The 23,450-nt window shown below is 42.5% G+C and overlaps 1 protein-coding gene and 2 long non-coding RNA genes across 4 annotated transcripts in view; 1 reads left to right on the top strand and 2 right to left on the bottom strand.

Moving 5' to 3' along the window:
* DPYD (dihydropyrimidine dehydrogenase) overlaps positions 1 to 8,920 on the bottom strand; it is a 361,213-nt gene extending 352,293 nt beyond the window's left edge. For both annotated transcript variants that reach the window (XM_061379095.1, XM_061379096.1), the window contains exon 1: positions 8,728 to 8,920. In XM_061379095.1, coding sequence (XP_061235079.1) covers positions 8,728 to 8,766 — 39 coding nt within the window. In that variant the 5' untranslated portion in view covers positions 8,767 to 8,920. The remainder of the gene's footprint in view (positions 1 to 8,727) is intronic.
* A 321-nt stretch (positions 8,921 to 9,241) lies between these two features.
* On the top strand, positions 9,242 to 11,257 carry LOC133226028 (uncharacterized). Its single transcript, XR_009729364.1, has 3 exons — positions 9,242 to 9,858; positions 10,058 to 10,162; positions 11,128 to 11,257. It is a non-coding gene; the product is annotated as an uncharacterized LOC133226028 (long non-coding RNA).
* Positions 11,258 to 12,140: 883 nt separating this feature from the next.
* Positions 12,141 to 22,195, bottom strand: LOC133226020 (uncharacterized). Its single transcript, XR_009729359.1, has 4 exons — positions 22,086 to 22,195; positions 21,014 to 21,102; positions 15,052 to 15,174; positions 12,141 to 12,916 (listed from the first exon to the last, which is right to left on the bottom strand). It is a non-coding gene; the product is annotated as an uncharacterized LOC133226020 (long non-coding RNA).
* Between the last annotated feature and the right edge of the window lie 1,255 nt (positions 22,196 to 23,450).

Genomic DNA, 23,450 nt, shown 5'->3' with positions numbered 1-23,450 from the left:
CATAATATTATCATTCCTCCATCAACTGATGGAGATACAGCTGGGCAATACGAGGAGCTCTCCCAAGGCTGGGTAGAACACACAGCACAATCAAACATCTCCATCTTGAGAAAGAGTAGCTCAAATTTCAGCGATGCACCTCCTATAAAGCAGCATGCTTCATTCCCTCCAAGCTGGTCAAATGTTCTGTTGACCAAGAAAACCCTGGCTAGCACAGCTCATTCCAAAAGAGGCAGCTTCAATTGAAATAAGGCCTCTCAGAGCATAGCTAAGAGAAACACAGCATAGCTAAGAGAAACACAACAAAGACCCATCAGCAATATGTTAATAAATAACTTAGGTACCGCAAAACCTATCTGAAAGCGGCACAAAGTCTAATCTCCATAATAAATATAAACCATTTTTTCACCACATTTCTACAGCCTCCAAGTGGTGTGCACAGGTACCTGTATTAAAAACAACCTGCAAACACCAGCAAGACATATAAATCAGACAGTTTGGCTGCCTGGACACTACTCTTTTTAATTACATCTATAATTGGTTTTGAACCCAAAATTAAAATGTCAGAATGCACCATGATTGCCTTTAACTGATGCCTACCATCCCATCAAAATGGAAATACTTAGATTCATCACCTAGATATGTTTTTAATTGGCTTTCACATGAAGTCACAGGCATGCATGTCTGCCTTGTCCCATCTGCCCCATTGGTGTCAAGTTGAACTGGAAAGGCCAACCCTTTCAATGAATTAAAATCAACGTAATTTTAAGGTCAAGTCACTTGTAACACTTCAGGTAGCAAATGTCATACTGAAAACAAAACTGAACTTTGGCTTGAGCACAGATGAAAGGTTTGGCATTTCCAGAACTTCATTGTGTTCTACCACTTTAAATTTACAAATAAAACACCAACATCACACACACTAATAACACTTTCTGAAACTATATGTATAAATACAGGAAGCATTATTAAAACCAAAACACTCTGTAGGTGGGCTTGCCCTAATTTCAAACGGTGATGTCTCTGCAAGAGCTAAACCCACTGAAAACTCCATGTTGGCTTAGTGAGGCACCTCTGACCATGGCAAAGAGATCAGATGTTTCATAAGAGTTCATAAGTGAAATTGCCTAACTCAGTTACAGCATAAGAAAATAAGGATGTTGAAAAAGGAGGTTATTTGTTCTGAGATTACACAGAAGTATGGATGTATTCCCCCCTCCCCGTCTAGTTTCTTAGTCTGAGCAACTAAGGTTGAAATTCTACAACTATGAGATGGAGTAAGTCACCTCCCACCACTCACAATGTGTGCTCATACACTCATACCTGAGGGAATTGAAACATCTGATGCCTTTGGCTAAGGCCTACCGCTGTGGAACCTCCACTAACACTAAGCCTTCACAAATACACTCACGGGTTTGACATAGACATGCTAGTCATCCAGATGATACCTTTCCAAGGGGAATAAACCCCTCTTCTGTTGTAAAGCAGTTAGGGAAGGTTATGCAGTGATGTCTGAGGGACAAAGTACATATTGGAATTGCTTCACAAAGAGATTCTTGCATTCTTCCTGCATGCAAGGAAAACTCTAGTGTCAGTCTGTGCTGAGAATGGGGATTCTACTGCGACTTAACTGGGTGACAGCTTATGATTTTGGATAATATTAAGAAAAAAATCCTATACACATCTTGATCTAAGCAGTCCCCAAATATACTTGCTTTGCCATTTCATTCTTTCTGTGTCTTCTAATTTTTTATGTGGCTGTTGATTTTTTCTCATGATATTTAAAGAACCTTGCCCACATGAATCCTATGTTCTTTGCCATCTGCAACAACAAAGACTCCAGTATTTCTTACAGTTGTCTATGAACAGAAAAAAAGGAATTTAAACTTAAGACCCAGTCTGAATCACCTGTTATTTCATCGAAGAAATATGGCCAATTTGAAGGCAAAATGTTGTTGTTGTTATTATAATGCTTATTAGAAATAAGAAACCCAGAACATTTAGTTCATTTCCTCCACATACTTCTTTACCTGCTTCCTTCCCAGTCCCAATTTGACCTGGATGTATCTGATTTTGTTATATTTACATTTTGAATGATGGCATTGTGTTTGAACTGCATACACACGGAGATGACAAAATGCCCACCAAGATCTGTATATCCAGCCTCTGCTGGCACATTTCACAAACTGAGGCTCTGCACATGTAAAGACACCAGAGATCTATGCTGTGCTCATCTTCCAGAAGAATTCTGCCCTTGGTATACAAATGACAGCAAATGAAAATGAAAAGGCTTTAAATAACATGCCCACACAAACACCACCCTCTGAGCTTCTGATAAAGCCATTTATGGCCAAAGGTTTCCTAATCCCAAATGTTTGATTTCTTTGCCAAATCACATACTCATATAAAGGCACAAATTCTGCTCTTCTCAAAGGCGACAACACAGGGCAGGGAGCAGAGTGTGTAACACTGTACTGATAAATAAAAAAAGGAATAGAAATCATATGCTAATAAGAGGAAGGAGGTTGCCAGGCAACCAGGGAGGGAGAAAAAGCAGGTTTTGATTTGAACTCTGTGCTGTCAAAGGGTTAGCATAGCCAGAACAAACAGGACACATTCAATGCAGCTTGTGTGCAGCCACCAAGCATTTCAGCTTGCCTCAATATTTTAAGGAGCATGTTCCCAATGCAGTGCCAGGTACATCTGTGCTCCCTGGGTCACGCTACTGACACTGGAAAAATGATACAGGAGAGGATGGAGAGCAGATTTTTATAAAGTGTCCATTTGAAAACCAGTAGTGTGTGCCTTTGGGTAGCACAAACTGCACCATGCATGTAGTAGGTATATCCTACCACGCTGGTAGTATAGAGAGCACTATGTAACCTTAAGGCCCAAGCAAATCCCAGTCCACCAGATACAGCCCCATCACTGAGCTGCACTGAAAACTCTGCAAGTTCTGGCCTGCTCCTAAAACCTTTCAAATGCATCTCAAAACACTGCACTGCATCACTGCACTCTCGTCACATCTGGTGGGCAAAACCTTGCCTTACAGGATTGCATACAGGATCTGCCTTACAGATCTCAGCTTCCTAGTTCAACATGCAGTTTTACTGTCTGAAAGGATGTAGCGTTAGGCAAAGGAAAGAATAAAATTAAAGTCCAGGCTACAACATGAAACCAGCATGAAATCCATTTACATAATTAAAAGGAAAATGAATTTCAGTTCCTTCTTGTTTTCAGAGCTAGCAGCAGTGACAACTCCTAAGTCCCAGCCATGAGAAAAGATGGGAGGAGCAGGTCTTATTTTAAAGACCTTCTTACGATAAGAGTAGAATGGAAATTGAATTCATGAATAACATTAAAACTCAAAGGTCGAAGGAAAAAGACAAGCACAGGAGTAGATCTTCTTAGGGTTTTCCTCCAATATCATTATTTCGAAGGACTTGACTGAATTTCAGTGTTCCAGTTTAGCAGACTATCAGCAGTGGAGGCAAGACCATAATAACTCTTTGAGCATCAACACGGTTTGCATATACACCATTCAAAATAAAATGTTGGATCTAATTGTGGTCTATAATCTTCCACAAGGTCTTAGTAACCATGCTACAATTGCTGTTCCACTCAGCTAAGTGTTTACTGCAATAAAAACACTATAAACCAATAAAAGAGCTTGAGAAATTCATCAAACAAAAGTAGCCAAATAGGAAGTTCTGTTTCCTCACTGATTGCTCCTCAAATGACCTGAGGAAGACACAGCCATCAGCCTGGAACATCTACCTGCTCATCAGTTTTGCAATCCATGCTGACTAGTAGGATTCCCTGCTCTCTTACTGGGAATTTCCCGTGGTTTTACAGTATTCTTTACTTTCCAGTCCTTGCCCTGCTTCCCACATTAAAGGGCACTGAGCTCAGCTCTCAGACATGCCTTCAAAGCACCACCTTTGCTACCTGCAGTCTTTCACTGATACAGTCCATTTGTATTGGGAGAGGAATAAACCTGACAAGCAAAACTTGCTTACCTTGATGGCACAGCCAATGCTTTGCAGCACCTGCCAACTATGTATCTCAGGGAATGAATCATAGAACAGAACCATGCAATCAATTGGGTTGGAAAAGACCTTTAATATCGTCAAGTCCAACCGTTCCCCAGTGCTGCCAAGGCCACCACTAACCCTTGGCACTGAGGCCTCGTCTCCACGGTGTCTGAACACTTGCAGGGACGGTGTCTCCAGCCCTGCCCTGGGCAGCCTGTTCCAATGCCTGGTCAAAGAACCTGATGAAGAACCATCACTGCTCCCAAACCTGCTACTTTAAGCAGTATGGAAACCACAGGTTGGACAATAAATGTTCCTTGAGGCTTAGAGGCACTTTGCAGGCAGCAGGAAGCATGGCATAAAGGTGGCTCATTTCCCCTCCACCTGACCCTGGAACTGGCTGCTTGGTGAGCTGTTCTAACAGGCTATATACCTCCATTACACCTTCACCAGCAGCCTTTCAGACAGCAATGTGTATCTTGCTGCTGAAGAAACTCAAAACTCAGCACGCAATGGGCAGTCTGGCCCTTAAGAAACACTCCTCTTCACCCTGAAGTTAGTGTAGCTTGTAAAGTTTTTGTCCACAACAGGAAATGGCAGCTCATTGATACCTATGGATTACACCACCACAGAAATAAGAGTACAGTGCACAAGGAGCACAAATGTTAGCTTTCTAAAGGAACACCAAATAAGATACATGGATTAATTTTAGTATAGCTTTTCAAACAAAAAGATGTGATTTAAGATACTTTCTAAAGCTAAATGAAGCCTGAAAAAGTTACAGTGAAGATGCTCATTATATTGTATGTGAAAGCACCACAAATCTACCCAGGTAATTCCAGTATTTCAGAATATGGCTCAAGCCCTCCACACCATTCCTTTTATCCTCACAAGTCAGGCACCAGTGCTACAATCTGGAACAGCTTTAACAGCATGCTAGGCACACAGCTGCTGGCCCAGCCAGGAATTACCCATTCATCAACACCCAACTTCCCTTTAAACATATGCAGGAGATGATTCAGAGGTAAGGTTAGATCCGTGAAATGCCAACATACTCTCTTCCTACTGTAAGAGCGATAATGCTGTTTCACACTCAGTTATGTTCAGGGTGTGTGTTAGTTCACTGGCAATGTTTCAGGTTTGTGACAGCGTGGCAAAGCATCTCTGCTCTGCTTAGAAGCCCTCACAAGAGACCCTGAGAGACCCACTCTCACCAGCTATAAGACAGGATGTCAAAGAGCTAGAAAGTACCCACCCCCCCCAATGAAATACCAAAATATCAAATTGAAATACCAAACTATCCATAACCAAATGAGATGACCAGAAGGACTGCAGAGAAAGCCTGGAATCCAGTCAGGAAAACACAGAGAACAACAGCAAATAAGTCATTCAGGGTTGTGCTATCCTGCATGAACACAACAAACTAAGTTAAGATTTACTCAGTACTTCACAGTTTTGCCATTCATTAATTTCAGAGCACTTGATCTGACAAATTTAACTCTTTAAAGAACCCTGAAGTTTCCAGCAGATATAATTATGTACGGTTTCCACATAATGATAGTAGGGAATCAGCTAAAAATGGGGGGGGGAAGGAACCTACTTCCCCAGAGTACCACTGAGAGAGGTATGTCTGAAGCCTGTAAACACTATCTGGAGTTTGAATGTACTTTTAACACAGTTCCACATTACAAGTTAGAAAGGGAATGCTGTCCTCAGTCCATAATTTCAGCATTTCCTATGAAGCTTTAGAGATGGAATAAATAAAAAAACCAAGACAAGTCCCTGCACCATCCACCCAAGTACTTTCACCTGGAGCTATTTCGAAATGAACTTTCTTTCCTTTTGCTTAGAGTTTAGAATCAAAGAAACACAGAATCACCTGGGTTGGAAAAGATCTTCAAGCTCATCCAGTCCAACCGTTCCCAGCACTGCCAAGGCCACCACTAACCCATGGCACTGAGGGCCTCATCTCCACAGTGTGTAAACACTTGCACGGACGGTGACTCCAGCCCTGCCCTGGGCAGCCTGTTCCAATGCCTGAGCACCCTCTGGGGAAGGAATTGTTCCTCAGCTCCATCTAAACCTGCCCTGGTGCAGCTTGGGGCCGTTTCCTCTTGTCCCATCCCTTGCTCCTTGGGAGCAGAGATCAGACCAACCCCACCTCACTACAGCCTCCTGTCAGGCAGTTGCAGACATCGTTGTTCCTGCACCCAGGGAATATTTGCAGGACATTTTGATAGAGGTGACCAGATTTAAACAAAGGCAGCATTTGGGTTTTGGGGAGCTGGTGGTTAGTGTGGGGATTTCTTTGTTTGGTTTGGGTTTTGGGGAAGTGTTTTTGCTGTAGTTTGGTTTTTGGGTTGGGTTTTGGGGTGGGGTTTTTTGTACCTAGTAGATTTTGGAGAAGACCCTGGATTTTAATCACAACCTCCTCATCTTCCACCATTTGGAAAGCAGACTTTTAGAACAAGATTATCTGTGGAATTTCTTCAGCTGTTTGAGTTAGGCCAGAACATTTGCTCAGGAGATGAAGCTGCTGGCTAAGACAACCAAGGGAGGACAAGATTCCTCAAGGACAGCTTCCTGGGACTTCCATTTGTTTAAATAACTTGGAGAACTGGCTGTGAGTTTAACTACTTCTAGCTCAGACCGCCTCCCCCTTTTAACCAATATCAGTCTTTTCATCCAGCCTTAACTATCTAAATAAATGATAAAGTAGTAGCAAGCCTCCAAAGGCCATGCTTACTAGTTTCATCATATGAACCGTGTTTGCAATGCTGACCACTGAATTCATGAAATATTTCATTCATGTTTTATACCATAGCCAAGAAAGTGACCAAAATAGTGAAGTTCCACTGCCAGTGCTCATGTTGACGGACTTCTCCACTCAAAAAGCGTATTTCTGAGAGTATTTATCTACTATTAGATAGGCTTGGCTCAAATACACTCTTCTACTTCAAATAGAAGGATAAAATACTTGATTTATTGAAAATACACTAGTTCCACCCCCCAAAAAAGTCCCATGCAGGGAAAAAACAAACCCAAAACCCAGCAACAAGCACTGCAATTAGACTATCAATAAATGTTGACATAGTCATCTGGGAGACAAACCATACAGTGACTAAATTTATTCCAGCAGCTGGGGAAAGGACAATACATGTGGTTAGAAGTGGTCTGTCTTGATTTCAATGAGTGCTGAAAACAAAACCACAGGGAGATACTGAGCAAAGTTTCTATTTTCAACCTGAGAGCAAAGTGAGTATCAGCCTTTTTCAGACTCCATCAGTTACTCTCCTAAATCACATAATGCTGCATACTATCACCAACACGTGACGCTACAGTAACATACTGCTCTTTGAATCCGAGCCATACATATACAGAAATGAAAACAACGTAATCCCAGCAATATTTTGCATTAAAAATTGGAAGAAAGTACTGAAAAGTCTGTCCTGCTAAAATCCAACTTCTGTCATAGGGAAATGAACTTCATCACTTGCAGAAAAACCCCAGATTGGCTGCTCTGAAAGCACTGAGATAGTAACAGACCGGACTGATTTCTTATCACAGTGCCTCCCTAACTGCCAGGAAGACTTATGATAGTTCATTCTTCCAATCCATTCCACGTTCCCATTTTAACAGAGTATCTATAAGAGCATTTCTGGACATCTGTCACAGTTCGAGCAACAGATCAGATAGGAAACGCACTGGACACAAAACAAATCAATATGAGAATTCACTGTGTTAAAGTTCAGTCAGAAGTGACCTAGAGGTGTATTCAAGCTGCTGCTGTGCACATCTGCATGTTATGACTCAATGAGCTGCAGTAAAACTAAACCTAATACTTTAAACTTAAAGGGATACCACAGCAAAAAGTTGTGTCTGGCTGGTAGGAAACTATCAAGCTACAACTTAGGTTATCATCACTGTTTTTACTCGGCTCTCTAAAAGAACTGAAGCTTATAGCCAAGTACAAGGTGGGAGAAAGCTACTTTTGAGTCCTAAGCATGCAACCTGGCACCCACCAGCAGGACTTCACCACCTTACACTGCACTCCCTGGGCTCCGCTCCACTCCACCTTACATCAGGCCGTGTCCAGACCCTACTTTCAAGCTCCCAATCCGATCTGTAGCAAAGAACACCGTGCAAAACCAGTAAATCCCACTGTGAAGTCTGGAAGCCACTGGCAGCAAGGGTGCTACTCCTGCCACCCCGTTCAGCATCCAAAGCAACTGTTTTCCTGCCAGGAGACACGGTTCATGGCCCATGACAGGACGGGGAGCAGCTGAGGGCCTGCACCCCTCCGAGGTCAAGGCGCGGTGAGAGGACCCAGCCCTTGGGGCCCCTGGGACCGACACGGCCCCCGCGCAGCCTTCCCGCACCACGGCAACCGGGCGAGCTCAGACTCAGCCCTCGACCTGCCCGGCGCGGAGGGACACAGAAGGGGACGGCGCTGGGTGCCGACCCCTCACATCCCTCAACCGCCCGGGGCGAGAGGCAGAGCGGTGCCCAGTCCAACCGCCACGGGCCGCGGCTGCCCCGGCATGGCGGTGCGCAGCGGCCACAGCGGAGAGGCACTTCCTAACGCAGTCAAACTTTGCCGGTGCTCCCGGCCCGGCCTCCTCCGCTCGGCGGCAGCCGCAGCCCCCTCCCCGCTACCGCCAGCCGCACAGTCCCGGCAAGGGCGCATAGATACCTCAATGTCCACCGTGTCCCGGCTCAGCACACGAGCCATGGTGTCCGCAACGTCACCGCCTTCCCCAGGCTCCCCGCAACCCCGGAGTGGAGCAGAGCGCGGGTGGAGGCGGAGCCGACAGCCCGGACAGCAACGCCCAAGTGGGCGGGTAGAGCCGCGCCGGGCAGGGCCGGGGCGAGACCAGGGGCGAAGGGAGCGGATCGAGCGCGGCCCCGGCCCTGGGAACGGGCGCGGCGCTTCACCGAAACCCCGCCAGCGGCCACGGAGGGGGAGGCTGGGGCTCGGCTGTGGCTGCCCAAAGGGCGGGTGTCCGTGCCCCGGTGGCTCGCTGTAGCCCCATCTCGGTGCACACGCACACCACAGCCGCCTCCGCCACCGCTCACCTCGCTTCCTCACAGTGGAAGGAGGTTCAGGGCTAACCGTCAGGTCTCTCTTAAGTCTTTGCACCCAAACATTGCAGTCATTTAGTTCCACAGACACAATATTTGGGTATCACCAAAATATACATTTCCACTGCAACATACCCAGAAGTTCTACCTTAGAAACCAGCTAACACCATAACATTGATTCCTAGACAGCACTTCCAAGTAGCCACATGCATGATCCCCCAAAATATGAGAGCTTTTCTTCCCATTTCGCAATAGAGGAGCTTTAATGAAGACCGATCTTTGATTTTTCCTAGTTGCATGCCAGACAACTTCTTGCATTCTCAGATCTGGTCTTTAACATGCTCTTTACAGCACTCACTTTATCCAGTTAGCTTTCATTCTCCCTTCTTTATTACAGCTTAAAAAGTGTTTAAAAAGGGGTGGGGGCACTTCCCATTCTTACTTACTTTATGAAAAGCCTGACAAAGTCTTAAGTAGCTTCTGGACACTGATTTGGGTGCAGTAGGGAACAGGTTTTGCCTTTTCTCTTCCTTTCCTGTCTCCAGAATACCTTTTACAGAATAGAAGGGAAATTTTTCTTTGCTTTCTAAGTATTTTATTTCTTCCCATCTCTGTAAATGAGCCCTTTCTTTCCAGGTGTCCAATGGAGACTTTCCCTGGTAATGTGGAGAAATAAGAGTGTGGTCTTTGTGTGCCTCAAGTGTAGGCAGAATAACCAGAAGCAGGATTCCCTCCATTGCTAGTACATATCTCCTACAAATCCAAGAGTCCTTGGTTCATTTCATTAGTATCAACACTGCTGAGTACCTCAGTGGTCTCCAATGCTAGCTGGGGAGTTTAGTTGTGTGTATATTGACTATACAAGTGCATTAGGCCTGTAAGTCATTTGCACAAGGAACGTTTTTGTGTATATGAAGTAATAAAGTACTTTGTGTCCACAGTTCGCATCCATATGTTCCTGAGAAGCAGCTACATTGGAAGAGACTAGCAGCAGTCGCTGGACTCTCCAGTTTCATTGTGTCCTGCCTGGTTTTCAGCTGTTAAAGGTAACAGCCTCTTGAGGAATCATGGAATCACCTGGGTTGGAAAAGACCTTTAAGATCAAGTCCAGCCTTCACTCCAGCACTTCCAAGGCCACCATTAACCTATGGCACTAAGGGCCAAACCTCTACCTTTTCACAAGCATCATCACACACCTCTTCTCCTTTGCTTTGCAAGTTATAAATCCTTGGTTTCCTCCCATGTTTTCTACCAAGCCAAATGAACCTGCCACCTGTAGGATTTTTTGCCATGTAGAGCCAGTAAATAGTAACACCATTTAAATTCTATGGCAATAGCAATTTCCAATCCAAATTAAGCAGGACTTACTCTTCCAGTAAGTACAGGTCAGAGAATGGGATTCAGCCGTACCCTTGTGGTTGAAAACCTCCCAGTTTGTGTTTCTAGGTAAAGGGGGCTTCTCTTATTTCCCCTTCCACACATTTCTCCTGGGGATCAACTTACTGTCTGCAAACCGTGGCAGCCAGCCAGTCTGTGTCAGCCTGCTGCACTTTGCCAGCTTCCCCCAGCAGTCTGGGAGGGATCAGCCTTCTGATCTCTGGACTCTCAGCTGTGGCAAATAGTGCTCTTATCAGCACTGAGCATCTGTACAGCTGAAGTTTGTTTCACGAGATAAATGAGCACAAATAGGGAGACATGCACAACATCCATAAGAACACAAGTATTCCCACTTTTCTAAAGCAGAAGTTATATGAAATTTTAATAAGAGTCATGTTACACAGCCTAAATATAGTTTGGGCTTTTTTCCCCTGAAGAAGTGCTAAGCCTCTGATTTTATTCTTTCTTAACCACCTCCCTTCATCCCTGCAGCCCCTCAGCAGGGTTTTGAAAGCAGCAGAAACAGCAGTGATGCTAAAGACCTTTCATTTCTGGCATGAAATGTTGTGAAGGCTTGGTTGAGTTATAGCTTTTTGAAAATTGCCATTAACCTTTTGTTCCTTGTGCTCTTCAGGTAAAATTTGCTCATATGCCAAAGAAACAGCTCCAAATGAACTTTCTTTGAGAGCCTCCAGGCACTCACTGCCACCACAGCAGCAACAGCCTTGTGCTGGAAGGGCAGAGCTGGGCAGCAGGCAGCGAGCAAGGCCATGCCCTTTGAATTCAAATGGTTGCAGAAACACAACCTGCAATCTGAAAGAAAAGATTCCTCTGCCAGCCATTGCAGTAGTTAATCTGCAAGTTTAAAAGGGTAAACTGTAAACTCTAAAAGTTTGGCATTCAAATTCTGGCAGCAATGTATTAGGGAGCCTAAAGGTCTTCGTGTACTGACATTCCATACAAGCAAGTCCCCACTTCTGCCTCACAACTGCCTCTGATTCACATCAGTCCAAGCACTAGAAAGACAGGACATTCCAAACTTCAATTTGCTGTGCAGTTGTAACTTGGACATTGGGCCTTTGATCATATACTTTTTATTCCCAGACCAGTTTCCTCACTCATTGTATGTGATGAAGAGTGATGGTTACAGTCTCAGAGCTAGCATCTCCCGGCATCTGATTTGGCAATCCAGATTACTCACAACACTTAAGCAACTTAATCTGTCAAATTCATGGGATTCACGAAATCCTGAAGTGAACCCAGGTTGCTCTTTACCTTTGAGCACCTCACTATGACAGTTTATTTTAGTTACTTGCTGCTTCTGACATCTCAGTTTGGCTTATGAACTCTCGAGTACAACAGTGTAAAGATGATATATCCAGTATACAAAAGGTCCAAGAGAAATGGGATTAGCAAGAAAATTCCATGAAGATGACAAGCTACGTCTGAAGGCTCTCAACAGCTTTTCAGATGTTAGATTGATTTCTTCCCTTATGCTAGGAGTTGCAGTAGTAACGGTGGTGACTTTGCCAGTACAATGCAAAGCACTATTAAAGTTGAAAGAAGTAGCTCTGCTGATTAGAGTGCCAGGTTCATCAACTGCAAAGACACATGGACACATGTTGCATGTCTTAACTCCACTGAAGGAGGAAACATGTACATGTGAAAAATTTGAAGTGTGAGGAAGACGGTGCTGCTGAATGGTCCATAAGTGAAGACCCATAGAGTAATAGTGCTATGCTTTGTCCTCCCTCATCCTAATCCAGTCCAGGGGGGATTGGAATTGAAGAGTTAATTTGAGAAGCTTTGCTCTCACAGCCTCTCCTAAACTTAAATAGTTTAGTGATGGACTTGGCAGTCCTGGGGTAAAGGTTGGACTTGATGATCTTGAAGGTCTTTTCCGACTTAGCTGATTCTATGATTCTATGTAGCAGCACTGATGTTGAAGTATGTAGTTACAACTTCATGGGTTTCTTCACTGATTTAGGGAAAATGCTCAATTTAGAACATTCACAGTACTGAAGTTTACATTGTCTTTCTAATCTGCTTGGTTGCAGTTGGATTTGCACCAGTTTCCAGAAAGAGTAGCTACACAGGATAACCCATGGTTGGCCGCAGCACAGGAGTACAAATGAGATATACATAATAATAAAAGTCCATTAAGAGGAAACTCTGACTATTACTCAGACATAGCCTTTGGGCATGGAATCGTAAAGCACAACTAGATGAATAAATAACAGAAAATGGTCACCATGTGAGTTTTGAGAAGTGTCCAAATGCATTTTAAACTAAAATGAACTGTTCTTTAGTGAGTCCACTAATTTATTCCAGCCATCTGTGTCAGCGTAAACAAGAGCTTGTCTCCTAAACCGCTTCATGTTTTTTTTAGATGTAGCAAGAACCACAAGTTTCAACATGATCATCTTGGAGGAAGAAAAAAAATCATCAAGAAAGAACCCACATATTTTCACACCACAAACATCTTTTGATAACTACTATCGTGCAATTCAAAAAAATATTAAAAAGTAAAACTTGTTTCTGGCATAACATAATGTTTTCCTATTTAAATTCCACCAAATGTTTCTTTAGGATATTTTAGGGGATGGAAAAATCTGTCTGCTTCCCCACCCCCCTCCAGTCTCCAATGTTGATATGTGTAGACAAACCCTGTATTTATTAATAAGCTTGAGAACTGCTGAATTGATGCCCTGGGTTTGCCCTGGTCTGAGAGTCTTTTCCCTGTATGAACCTCAAATTATTTTCAGTCTCTTAATGTGCTTCCCATGCTGGTGGTCCTTAGCTAGGTAGAATAGTCAAGAAATCTGAGTGTTTAAACTAAAAAGTGTCCACATTTATGAGTCTTCCCTGGATAAAAGCAGCTATAGACCTCAGATTAAGATGGGACTTGGGAGCGTTGAACCTGGGGAAGAGAAGGCTGAAAATAATTTACAGGAAGAGTATGCTGGACTTAGTTTTAGAGATACTGGGCAGCCATAAAGTTACATCAGATCAAATCAGCCTTTCTGCACACAAAACAAAAGGAAGTCAAATATAGGATTTGAAAACTTGAAATCATATTGATAAGTGGATAGACTCCACAACTCGTTAAAGTTGTAAAGTAGGTATGCTTTTATTCAGCGCTGAGACGCATGGGATAGTTCCTCCAAAGGCATGCGTGCCTCAGTGTTGTTTCCCTCTACATTTATTCTCTAAAGTTATACATATCAATATCTCATAGTTGTGGTGGTGGAAGGGGGCGTCACATTCATCTCTCTCAGCCCCAGGTGTTAGAAGGAAGGGGTGTTCCTTCTTTCCCAGGCATACGCACATCTGGGATGAGAAGAATGAAAACAAGTTTGGTTTTAGAGGATCAGACCATTTGTGCTCAGGTCTTCTCCATTACATTCTTTGCCTCTTCTGTATTCCATGTGGCAGCAAGTTTCTGGCAAGGGTAAGGTCTGCCTTTTGAAAAAAGGCATTTCATTATGTAGCAGTGAAGTAGGACAAACTGATACCCAGTTCACTAGAGATTCCTCTACATGTCAACTGGCTGCTGTCCGTACAAACTTACCTTCCAGCCATTTTTCCTCAGTGCAGAGGTCTCCAAATCTCCAACAAGTCAGACTGCCAAGCTATTAGAGAACAGGTTTACTACATACCTAACTTCTGGCAACAGCAAGTGTTTCTCCATTCAGATCATAGAATCCCAGGCTGGTTAGGGTTGGAAAGGACCTTAAGGTCATCCAGTTCCAACCCCCTGCCATGGGCAGGGACACCTCACACTAGACCATGTCACCCAAGGCTCTGTCCAACCTGGCCCTGAACACTACACCAGGGATAGTAGTGAATTCACCCCTTCCAACAGCAGCAGGGGCATCAGTAGGAGATCAGCAATATTTTTTTTCCAGGGTTTCTGTAGTTTTGTTGCTTTCCTGAGATCCTGACAAGGTAAACTGGCCTGTTGAATGATCTACAGCATGCTACCAGTTTCTACTATGGATGTCTGTAGTTGCCGCAGAACTGGTTTGAACTTTGATAGCTTTGCAAATCCCTCACAAAACATACGTTTTATAAACTGTGGCTACTGGTTGGTTTTTAAATTACTGTTTTGTAGAGAAAAATGCCACCAGATTAACATCCTGCAAACAAACATGATGTGTTTTGATTGGTCTTATTTAGTAGTTCAGAAATAAAAGAATGGCTTCATGTTTTCCTAGAAGAAATAACAATAAGTGGTGCTAACTCAACTTAAGTGTACTTAAGCCTTTGTGTCCACAATACACTCATTCTTCTCATGGCTCAGACCAGCAGTTCTAGGCTAGGTTAGCACCTTTTAACACCTTCAGCTGTGCCCTGTGACCAAACAAAGAAATCTGACAGTCATTGCATTGTCTGTTATGAAAGTACTAATGACAACACTACAAAAGAAGACCATATCAACTGATGGGAGCTATATGCTAGCCTCATCAAAAGCAAAGCCAACTTGGTAGGCACCTTTACCAGAGAAATCTTAGGGTTTTTTTAGTTTTTGCTAAAAGCAAAACAAGAATAGACTTACCATGTCTGATTTTATACTGTGAACACTTTTCTCCCTGGCATAGGTGTAACACACGGCATTCCCAGAGGCCTGTCTCTTTGCTTGCTTAGAGGTGACAATTTACAGGTGGGATGAGTTGTTTCACTGTGTAAGAGCACATATGAATTTTATATTAACAGACATCTTCTTATTTAGTTCTTATAGTACACAAAAATGAATATTTTATTGTTCATGTTATTTAAATAATAATATTACAGCCTTTTAATATATTAACATAATTTTCTAAGAGAGGCCACTGTCTTCTTCAGGTCTTTACAGTGCTCTGTGTAGCAGACCACAACTATAACTTGGGGTTTATAACAGCCATCAACACCAACAGACACAGGTAATTAACTTGGATATTTTAAGATAAGCAAGAAATACTGCTGGAGAAACACTGTTTTATGGTGCTTTACCTTCCATAAATAATTGCTGTAAGATAACATAGTGCTTGGGCTGGAAATGAAGTAGAAGCTTCCAAAGCACTAACCAGTACGTCTTTTGTACTATAACTTCCAGCAAATAGGGCAAAAAGAACAAAATGTTGACTATGTTTTCTGTGGGGCAGCTCAAGAAAATCTCTTCCCTGCCTTGTCACAAAGCTGACTCTTACCCAGGACCTATACACTCCGTAGAAGAAATCTGATTTCCACTTATAAGTGTCAGGTGTGGGTGTAGCCGCCAGCTGTTGGTATCAGATGATGGATAAAGACTATCTCCAACCTTGGTTGTTGGCTCAAGAACTGAAACTTAGATAATATGAATGACTTGTAGGACATCCCTATGCCCTTGCTAAACTGCTAGGCTGATAGCAAGCTAGTCATCTGTCTTGGACTCTTTTGAGCCTATTTTACTGCTTCAGAAACAGCTACCTTTACAATCAGCAACAGTTATTACCTTCTTGGCAAGGGGGAAATGAATAGGAGGAATTAATTCCTACCCAAGGTCCTTGCAAAATATGGGCAAGGCGTTAATTCACTGCCACCCTAGCCTAAGGTAGCAATTGTCAATAGCACAAACAGGCTGCATCATCATTTTCACTCTAATTTAATCAAGGTCATATTAGATCACTACAGCAAATCAAGCAGAGTCAATTTGATAAAAAATAAATCTGAGCTAAACCAGTTTCCTTCTGGAAATTAACCCTTTATCACAAACATTACCCATCGATGCAGACCATCTTATTGCCACTGAAAATGACTACTGCTATATAGCACTGTGCTTTAATAAAATAAATCTTCTTCCAACAAATAAACCAAGATTACATTATCTAATCTCGTGCCTGAATTTGTAGATTTTGATCAGATTCAAAACTTAATTTCTTGCTTTTATTTATGTTGCCTCCAAAACTATTACTTCTACCTCTTTTTACCTACCACTAGCCCCCAAATACCAGTTGCCCTTATGATACCTTTCCTAGACAAGTGTCTTGCACACACAATGCTATCATTTCTCTGGCCCATCTATCATTGCACACAGTATTATAGTATCAACCAGGTTGTAAAAGACCTTTAAGTCTCACACAGAAAAACAACCCCTTTCATGGAACCCTGAAGTGTATGCCTCACCAAAAACGTGCTGTATTATGCTGGGCGCGATTTGTCACATGCAAGGTTAGATCTTAAGTAAAAATAACAAAAAAAAAAACCCAACCAACCAAAAACAATAACAAAAAAAAAAAGGTTAAAAGTCTTCATGTTTTCTTGCTGGTGTTTGGTTGGGGGGGGGAGGGGGTGTTACTTGTTTGTTTGAAGAATATATTCAGCCAAGCTCCTTCTGCAAATCTGGACCAGTTATCCCTTTTGTCATTGCAGCACCTAGACATGCAAGTTTTTACTTTAACTGCATCATAATCTATTGTTACAGCAACTTTTGCCTAAGCTGCATCACACCTTCCTGCAGAATGCCTGCACTTAGGTGGAGTACAGCCACCACAGCAGGGGAGGAAAGAGCTATCTCCACCTGGCTGGGATGCATGGAGATGCGGAGAAGGGGACATATATAGTCCTTTTAGCCCACACAGCAAACTTCTGCTTCGAACATTCCCAAAACTTGAAGGATCCCTCCCCCGTGCCTCATAGCACCTACATCCAGAGCTTCTATAGCCAAAACAGGGCTCTTTTTTTTTTAAGCTTGTCAAATACTGACGATGAGATCATAGGTAGATGCAGACTTGTCATTTCACACCTATTGCAGAGGGAACCTGTGTCACCGTCACTGGCTAGAAAAGGATTTAAAAGGCCTTTTTGTTTTTTATCCTTTCTCAATCACAGAAGAAATTAGTCCTCATCATATAAAACTACTGTAAATACCAAAGTCAATGGAGCTATGACAATTAAGATTGACTAAGGAGCATCCCCCTACACACACACAGCCAGACCTGCAGTTGAACCATGTTGTAACAGACTGGCTGGCCCATCTGTTTGTTACGCTTGTTTGTTATTTTCCCATCATATACTTAAACTGTCATCTCTGGGTTTGGGTTCTATGCTTTGCAAGTGCATGCCAGCCATTTAAGGATTATGAGCTCCCCCCATTAAAGCCATGGTAACACAATTTCCCTTGGAGCTGATTTTGCACTGCTTGAGTAATGTGACACTGAGCAAGTACTACTTGCTGCAGATGTAGGTTGTAATCTTGCGAGGGACAAGCTTTGGTGTCAGCAGGATTAATGTGGAAGGGTGCAGGCTGTGGCAGGGAGACGGAGCTGGCTTTGCTGCTTCTAGTGAGACTGTTTTTCCTCTTAAGTCTCTACCTCCATCTCCTACTGCTTCCACAGAACAAAACGAAGAGGGGACTAGTAAATGAGAAATATTTATGACTAGCTAGAACCTCAAAGTGTCTTGGAATAGGAGTAATATACTTGCAAAAAAAAGGTAATGTAAATTCTATAAAAAAAACTTAATTTTTTGGTAAACTATGTCATAGGGCTGTTGATTTTTTATTTCCCTTTAAGGTTGAAATAAAGCACTCAAACCCCAAAACGCATAGAACCCCTTTGGCCAAAACATACTCAGTTGGAAGAGAACACAGTTTGCCATTTAAAATTCCTCCAACTTCAGTTATTTATGTAATTTTGGGCTCTATCTGCAGATTGCGATTTTCAGTTTCAAAATCAGTTATTTTTCCTACCAACTATAAGATGTTGTATTTTACCACCCACATATTGTAATGAACCACAAGTTGAAGACTTGAGAATCTGTATAGTGATGAATTTGTCATTCCCTTCTGCCCGTGGTTGAAGGGATTTATTCTCTTTATTAATTTTTTTCAAAGCCTATCTAACATTGCAGAAAGTCTGGCTAGGTGTTTGATGATAATTAGCTAGAAAATTAGCCTGCTAGAAATGTTACTCATCAAAATACCATTGAGTCCTAGGCAGATTGCAAACCTCTGGTGGAAAGTATCCCAGAGACAGACGACTTGGTTGCATCAGGTTTAAATTGCATCAAGTATTGATTAACGTCTCTCTCAATTAACTATTGCCAACTTTAAAGGTAAACCAGACTGTTCATATGCCTGTCATTTTAAGAGATCATGTAGGGACAGATTCTCAATTATGTTAGGGTTCAGTTGTACTAGTCCACAGGAGCCCAGAGAGGCTGCTAAGATAATGGTTGCTGACCATTCTGCCACTAACACAGTGCCCATCAGCTGTGCCTTGTCTCCTCCATAGCAGCAAAGGAGCATTCATCATAGCACCCTTCCAGTATCTGAAGGGGGCTACAGGGATGCTGGAGAGGGACTCTTCATTAGGGACTGTAGTGATAGGACAAGGGGTGATGGGTACAAACTGTACCAGGGGAAGTTCAGGTTAGATCGAAGGCAGAAGCTCTTCCCTGTGAGGGTGCTGAGGCACTGGCACAGGGTGCCCAGAGAACATGGCAGTGTTCAAGGCCAGGTTGGACACAGGGGCTTGGAGCAACCTGCTCTAGTGTGAGGTGTCCCTGCCCATGGCAGGGGCTGGGAACTGAACGATCTTAAGGTTCTTTCCAACCCAGACCAGTCTGGGATTCTATGAGGCAGAGTAGGATACTTATACACAAGCTCAGCATCAGGGAAATGAAGATTAAAGCCCCTTATGCAGCTTCTTTCAGGACGGCAGCATGTGCTTTGCATTCTCCAGTTTAAATACATCTAGTTTAAAAAGTACACAGTTTATCTCTATCAAAAAATTCTATGTCTGCCAACATCATTATCTGGTGTTCTGTTTGCTGAAGGTCATTCATTATTTGTGATAATCTGTTGTTTGCAAGACACAGTACATGTGCATAAATCAAGGCGTTCATTGATGACACTTTGAGGGGTTCATTTTGCCCAGTCACCTACAGTTAGCTTCAGCAAAGCTTTGTGTCTCCCAGTGAAGAAGTCTTTAGGCATCCCAAACAAAGGGACAAACAATTTCTTCTCCAATGGGAAAGCTGCTGCATATGGCATGAGCCCACAAGGATGCCCCTTTGCGTTAAGATTTGAGCCATCCTTTGGATCACTCTAGATAGCCTTTGACTAAACAAGCTGTCAGGTCCCACCAACTTCAAGGAATGTTTAAAAGAACGTGGTGTATGAAAGGAGTTCAAAACATCAAGTACTATATCACAAATGGTTCCTGTTAAGCAACTACTGAAACAGTTAGAAAGAAGTGTGCATCTCTCAACTTCAGAGCAGCTACAGTGAATGGAGTTTTACAACCCAAAGTACAGTTTTAGCCAACAATTTCAATACAAGTAAGAGCAACACATGCCCCTTACAACACTTGCCCACAAAGCCTGTGCACCAAGGACTGAGACCAGAAAGCCCAAGGTGCAGACGGAAGCCTGCTCATGGAGCAGAGGGAGCTGTACACACAGAGTTTCCCAAAAGGAGACCTTTAAACCTGCTGCAAAGTCATAAATAGACACTGGACCCATTTATGTTACTGGTAACTTCCCTGAAGACAGAATGAATTCAGTTTGTTTCCTTGTTTTGGTCATATAGAACAGTAAGTGTAGTTTCATCCCAACGTGTACCTGAAGTTCATTGTATCTGAACTTCAAGGATGTGCATTTATTCCATAAAACAGTGATACTAAATAGAAATGTGAAGGAAAGTACTTAAAATACAAGTCTGTTTGGGCCAAGTTTTACTATTAGAACATCTTGATTCCTATTTGAGGAGCTGAGCATCTGAAGTTCCTGCAATACAGAAATTACTTCTATTATCAATTTACACTGAACAGGAGGGTTTGTGGGGGTTGGGGATTTTTTCTTTGCACCTTTATGGTTTTATAAATGAATTAAACCTGCTGTTCAGAGCACAGATGTCCTAAATCAAAGTATTTAGTCACTGGATATATCAGCAACTTTAAACCATTGCATCTACTTGTGCTCTTCATACCTCCCCAACTAACCGTACCGTAGGATGTTTTGCAAAGAGAGAAGTGTGGGAGACCGTATAAATAACCAGAGCGTGCCTTATGCTTTTCTCCTCAACTCTCTTCCAACTCTTTGCTACAGGCTGTCACGCCTCCTCTTTCTCTTTCCACTCTGCTTTTACTATCTCGGAAAGTTAGTCAGACCTGTTTTGAAGTGCCACAAACACACTGCTGGGGCTGCACGTGCTGCTTTGGTCTGAGCTTCTGCCTGCAATACTCCTCTCCCCTTGTTTTGTCACCCTTTCCCCTTGTCTCCATTCTGCCACCTGTTCTTCACCCTCTCTTCTCACTTGCCCTTTTTACCATGTGGAGCTTTTGCTTTTAACTCCGTCACAGCACCAGGAGCCTCTTTTTTTCCTTATTCCTCTGTGATGAATAGTTTACATTTGAGTATAAACTCAATCAATTTTTGTTCATTTTTAGGCAGACTGTGGCTGCTTTTGTAGCACTTATTTGAGTAAATAATGGGTCTGCAGAACACAAAACCGGCTTTGAAACCAAAGTCAATCTTAAGATGCTAAGGAGAAGAGTGACCTTCTGTCTGATTGATCCTGAGTCTTAGGGGATGGTCTACATCTGCTATGAGTTGGAACTCTCCTCCTGCTTGGAGGAAAGCCAGAGCACTGGAAAAGAGGAGTTAAAAAAAAGGGGAAAATCATAACCAAATATCTTTTTGATAAAGATGCTTTAAAATGAATGAAGTGAATTAATGAAATTATTCAAACAGCAATGCAGGATGCATTGTGGTCCTTTCCACCCAGTTTTCTCCTAGGTGGTTTCACAATTTCCAAGTAAATAAGGTAACAGGGAAATATTTTTAATAGGGGAAATGTATTTCCTTTCCCCATCTCTGTGGGTGAGCACTAAGAAGTATTTTTTTCAAATCACATTATGTTGCATTTTCATCTCACATTAGCTCGAGTGCTGCATCAGGGTGTGAAGATAACATAGTGTAACACACCATGAACTTCTTTTGCTCCATAAGGAATTACAGTATATGCTAAACTGTTGTTAAAAACATAGGAATTTGAGCATCTACAGGACTTGTGATTGGAATGCCTTAAGATGGTTCCTATTATTACATGTTCTGAAAAGAATGAACTAATCCTCTCTTTATTAAAAGAAGGATGAAGAAGAAAGCCGAAATGATTATAAAGTTAAGCATCCAGCAACTCAGCAGTCAAAAGTCAGCCTGTCTCTAGCAAAATCAGTGCAAATCAATACTGATTAAGACTTTGGCCCAATATTGACAGGCAAAACCAGCAAATAAAGCCAAGAGGCAGATTCATCAAAGGGACTTGCAGATACAAATAATAATCTTCATAAAATTAAAAAGGAGAATGACTGTAACAAATGGGCATAGGCACACAGGGATACTGTTCGATACAAAAAAGGAGTGGGTGACTTCTTTCTAGTTCCTCAAAAAATGTAATGGTGCAAGGACTAGTGAGGTGAGAAGGGAAATATTTCTTTCTTATGACTTTTATGTTACATGCACCATTGAGATCATGCGTTCTCATGCGTCATTACTATGCTCTGATGGCAGGCACCATGAAAGTTGAAAAAAGTTAAATCCCAGCCTCCTTAAAACAGTTGCAAAACTTACCTCTAGAATTAAGGTCCTTAAATCAGTAAGATTCTAGCAGAAACTAAAGAAGTGATTAAGGGGATCCTAACATTGTAGCACAGATCCATTAATCCTTCTAGTAACTTCTCAACAGTGTAAAAAACCTTTGGCTCAGCAAAGAACTCTTCTTGCTCCCACTGAGCTCTCTAAGCCTTTTGCCCTGCTAGACACTAATCGATTTCATTGAGAACAGGTGATCTTAAATTAAGCAAATTTAACTCCAATTCATGTCCATCTATGGCAAAAGCTTAACAGAAGCAGCAAGTGTTTCAGAAGCCAGATTTGCTCCAACCTCACCCTCCCCTGAGGTGGAGTGGATGATACAGCACAAGATGAAACTTCAGCTTTTGCCTTTTTGGGGAGTAATTTTTAGAGTTGTGCAGGAAGGTAAGACCCTCTGTGATTTCCTGTTGCAGTCTGTCCTTTGATCTAAGGGACCTTGGTTCAGAGGCTTGCAGGCAACACAGAGCTTTCATGCAACTAGTGCGCAATAAAGCAGCTGCACATCCCTGACTCATCACCTTTAAAGCAAGTGTAGGCAGCATGAGGATAGATCCAGGTGACTGTGGGAGTCGCCACCACTGTGAGCCAAGTGAATGCTCTGCAGCTGTTCTTTATGTGTTCTTCCCCAGTTCTGCCCCCAGAACCCAGTGGAATAATGTGGACTACAGTATCCCTCTGTGGTTGTACAGGGAGGTAGCACCCATTGGTTCTTCCTGCATTGTCTTATAAACTTCATAGTCATTCATTGAATGAAATTATATAATAGGATCCATCATCATTTACTTCCCATTTGTGGAATTTCTGTGTTACAACCCTACAAACAACATCTAAGAGCCCCTGTTTGCCATCTTTCTAATAAAATAAAGAACTAAGTGTGGAAAGTTTTTAAGAATAGCACAAGTGGTTTGTTTCATGCAACATAGCAGCAATTATTTTACCAACTGCTTCTTAATCTCATAGATTTGGCTATAGTTGCACTTGTATAACCTGTACACTGTGATACCTGAAGCATCCACTTTTCTTTACTTTTGCTTCTTTCACTGTGTAATAAAAACATGATCACTAAAAATTCCATATGTAGACTGGGCAAACAGCCTTAGAAGTGTTGCTTTTTGGGGTGAACTTCATGTTTAGGTACTGCATAACATGGTCATTCCTGGTCTCCAAGTCCATGGGATTTCAGAACCACTCTGCCTCCCCTCCGGATTGCCATGTGGCAGGCAATTGAGAAAGCCATAGTGAATAATTAGGAATGGCCCCTTGTGCCAGCACTTTTCCTATATTTTATTTCTTCATTTAAGGAATATTACAGATACACAACCAAAATATGACACTGTTCAT

This window comes from Neopsephotus bourkii, unplaced genomic scaffold (assembly GCF_033783945.1).
Source record: "Neopsephotus bourkii isolate Nb327-2 ecotype Australia unplaced genomic scaffold, CSIRO-AGI_Nbou_v1 NB_1768, whole genome shotgun sequence".
Lineage (NCBI taxonomy): Eukaryota > Metazoa > Chordata > Aves > Psittaciformes > Psittacidae > Neopsephotus > Neopsephotus bourkii.
The sequence above is the reverse complement of the archived record's forward strand: the minus strand, read 5'-3'. Positions and strand labels throughout refer to the sequence as shown.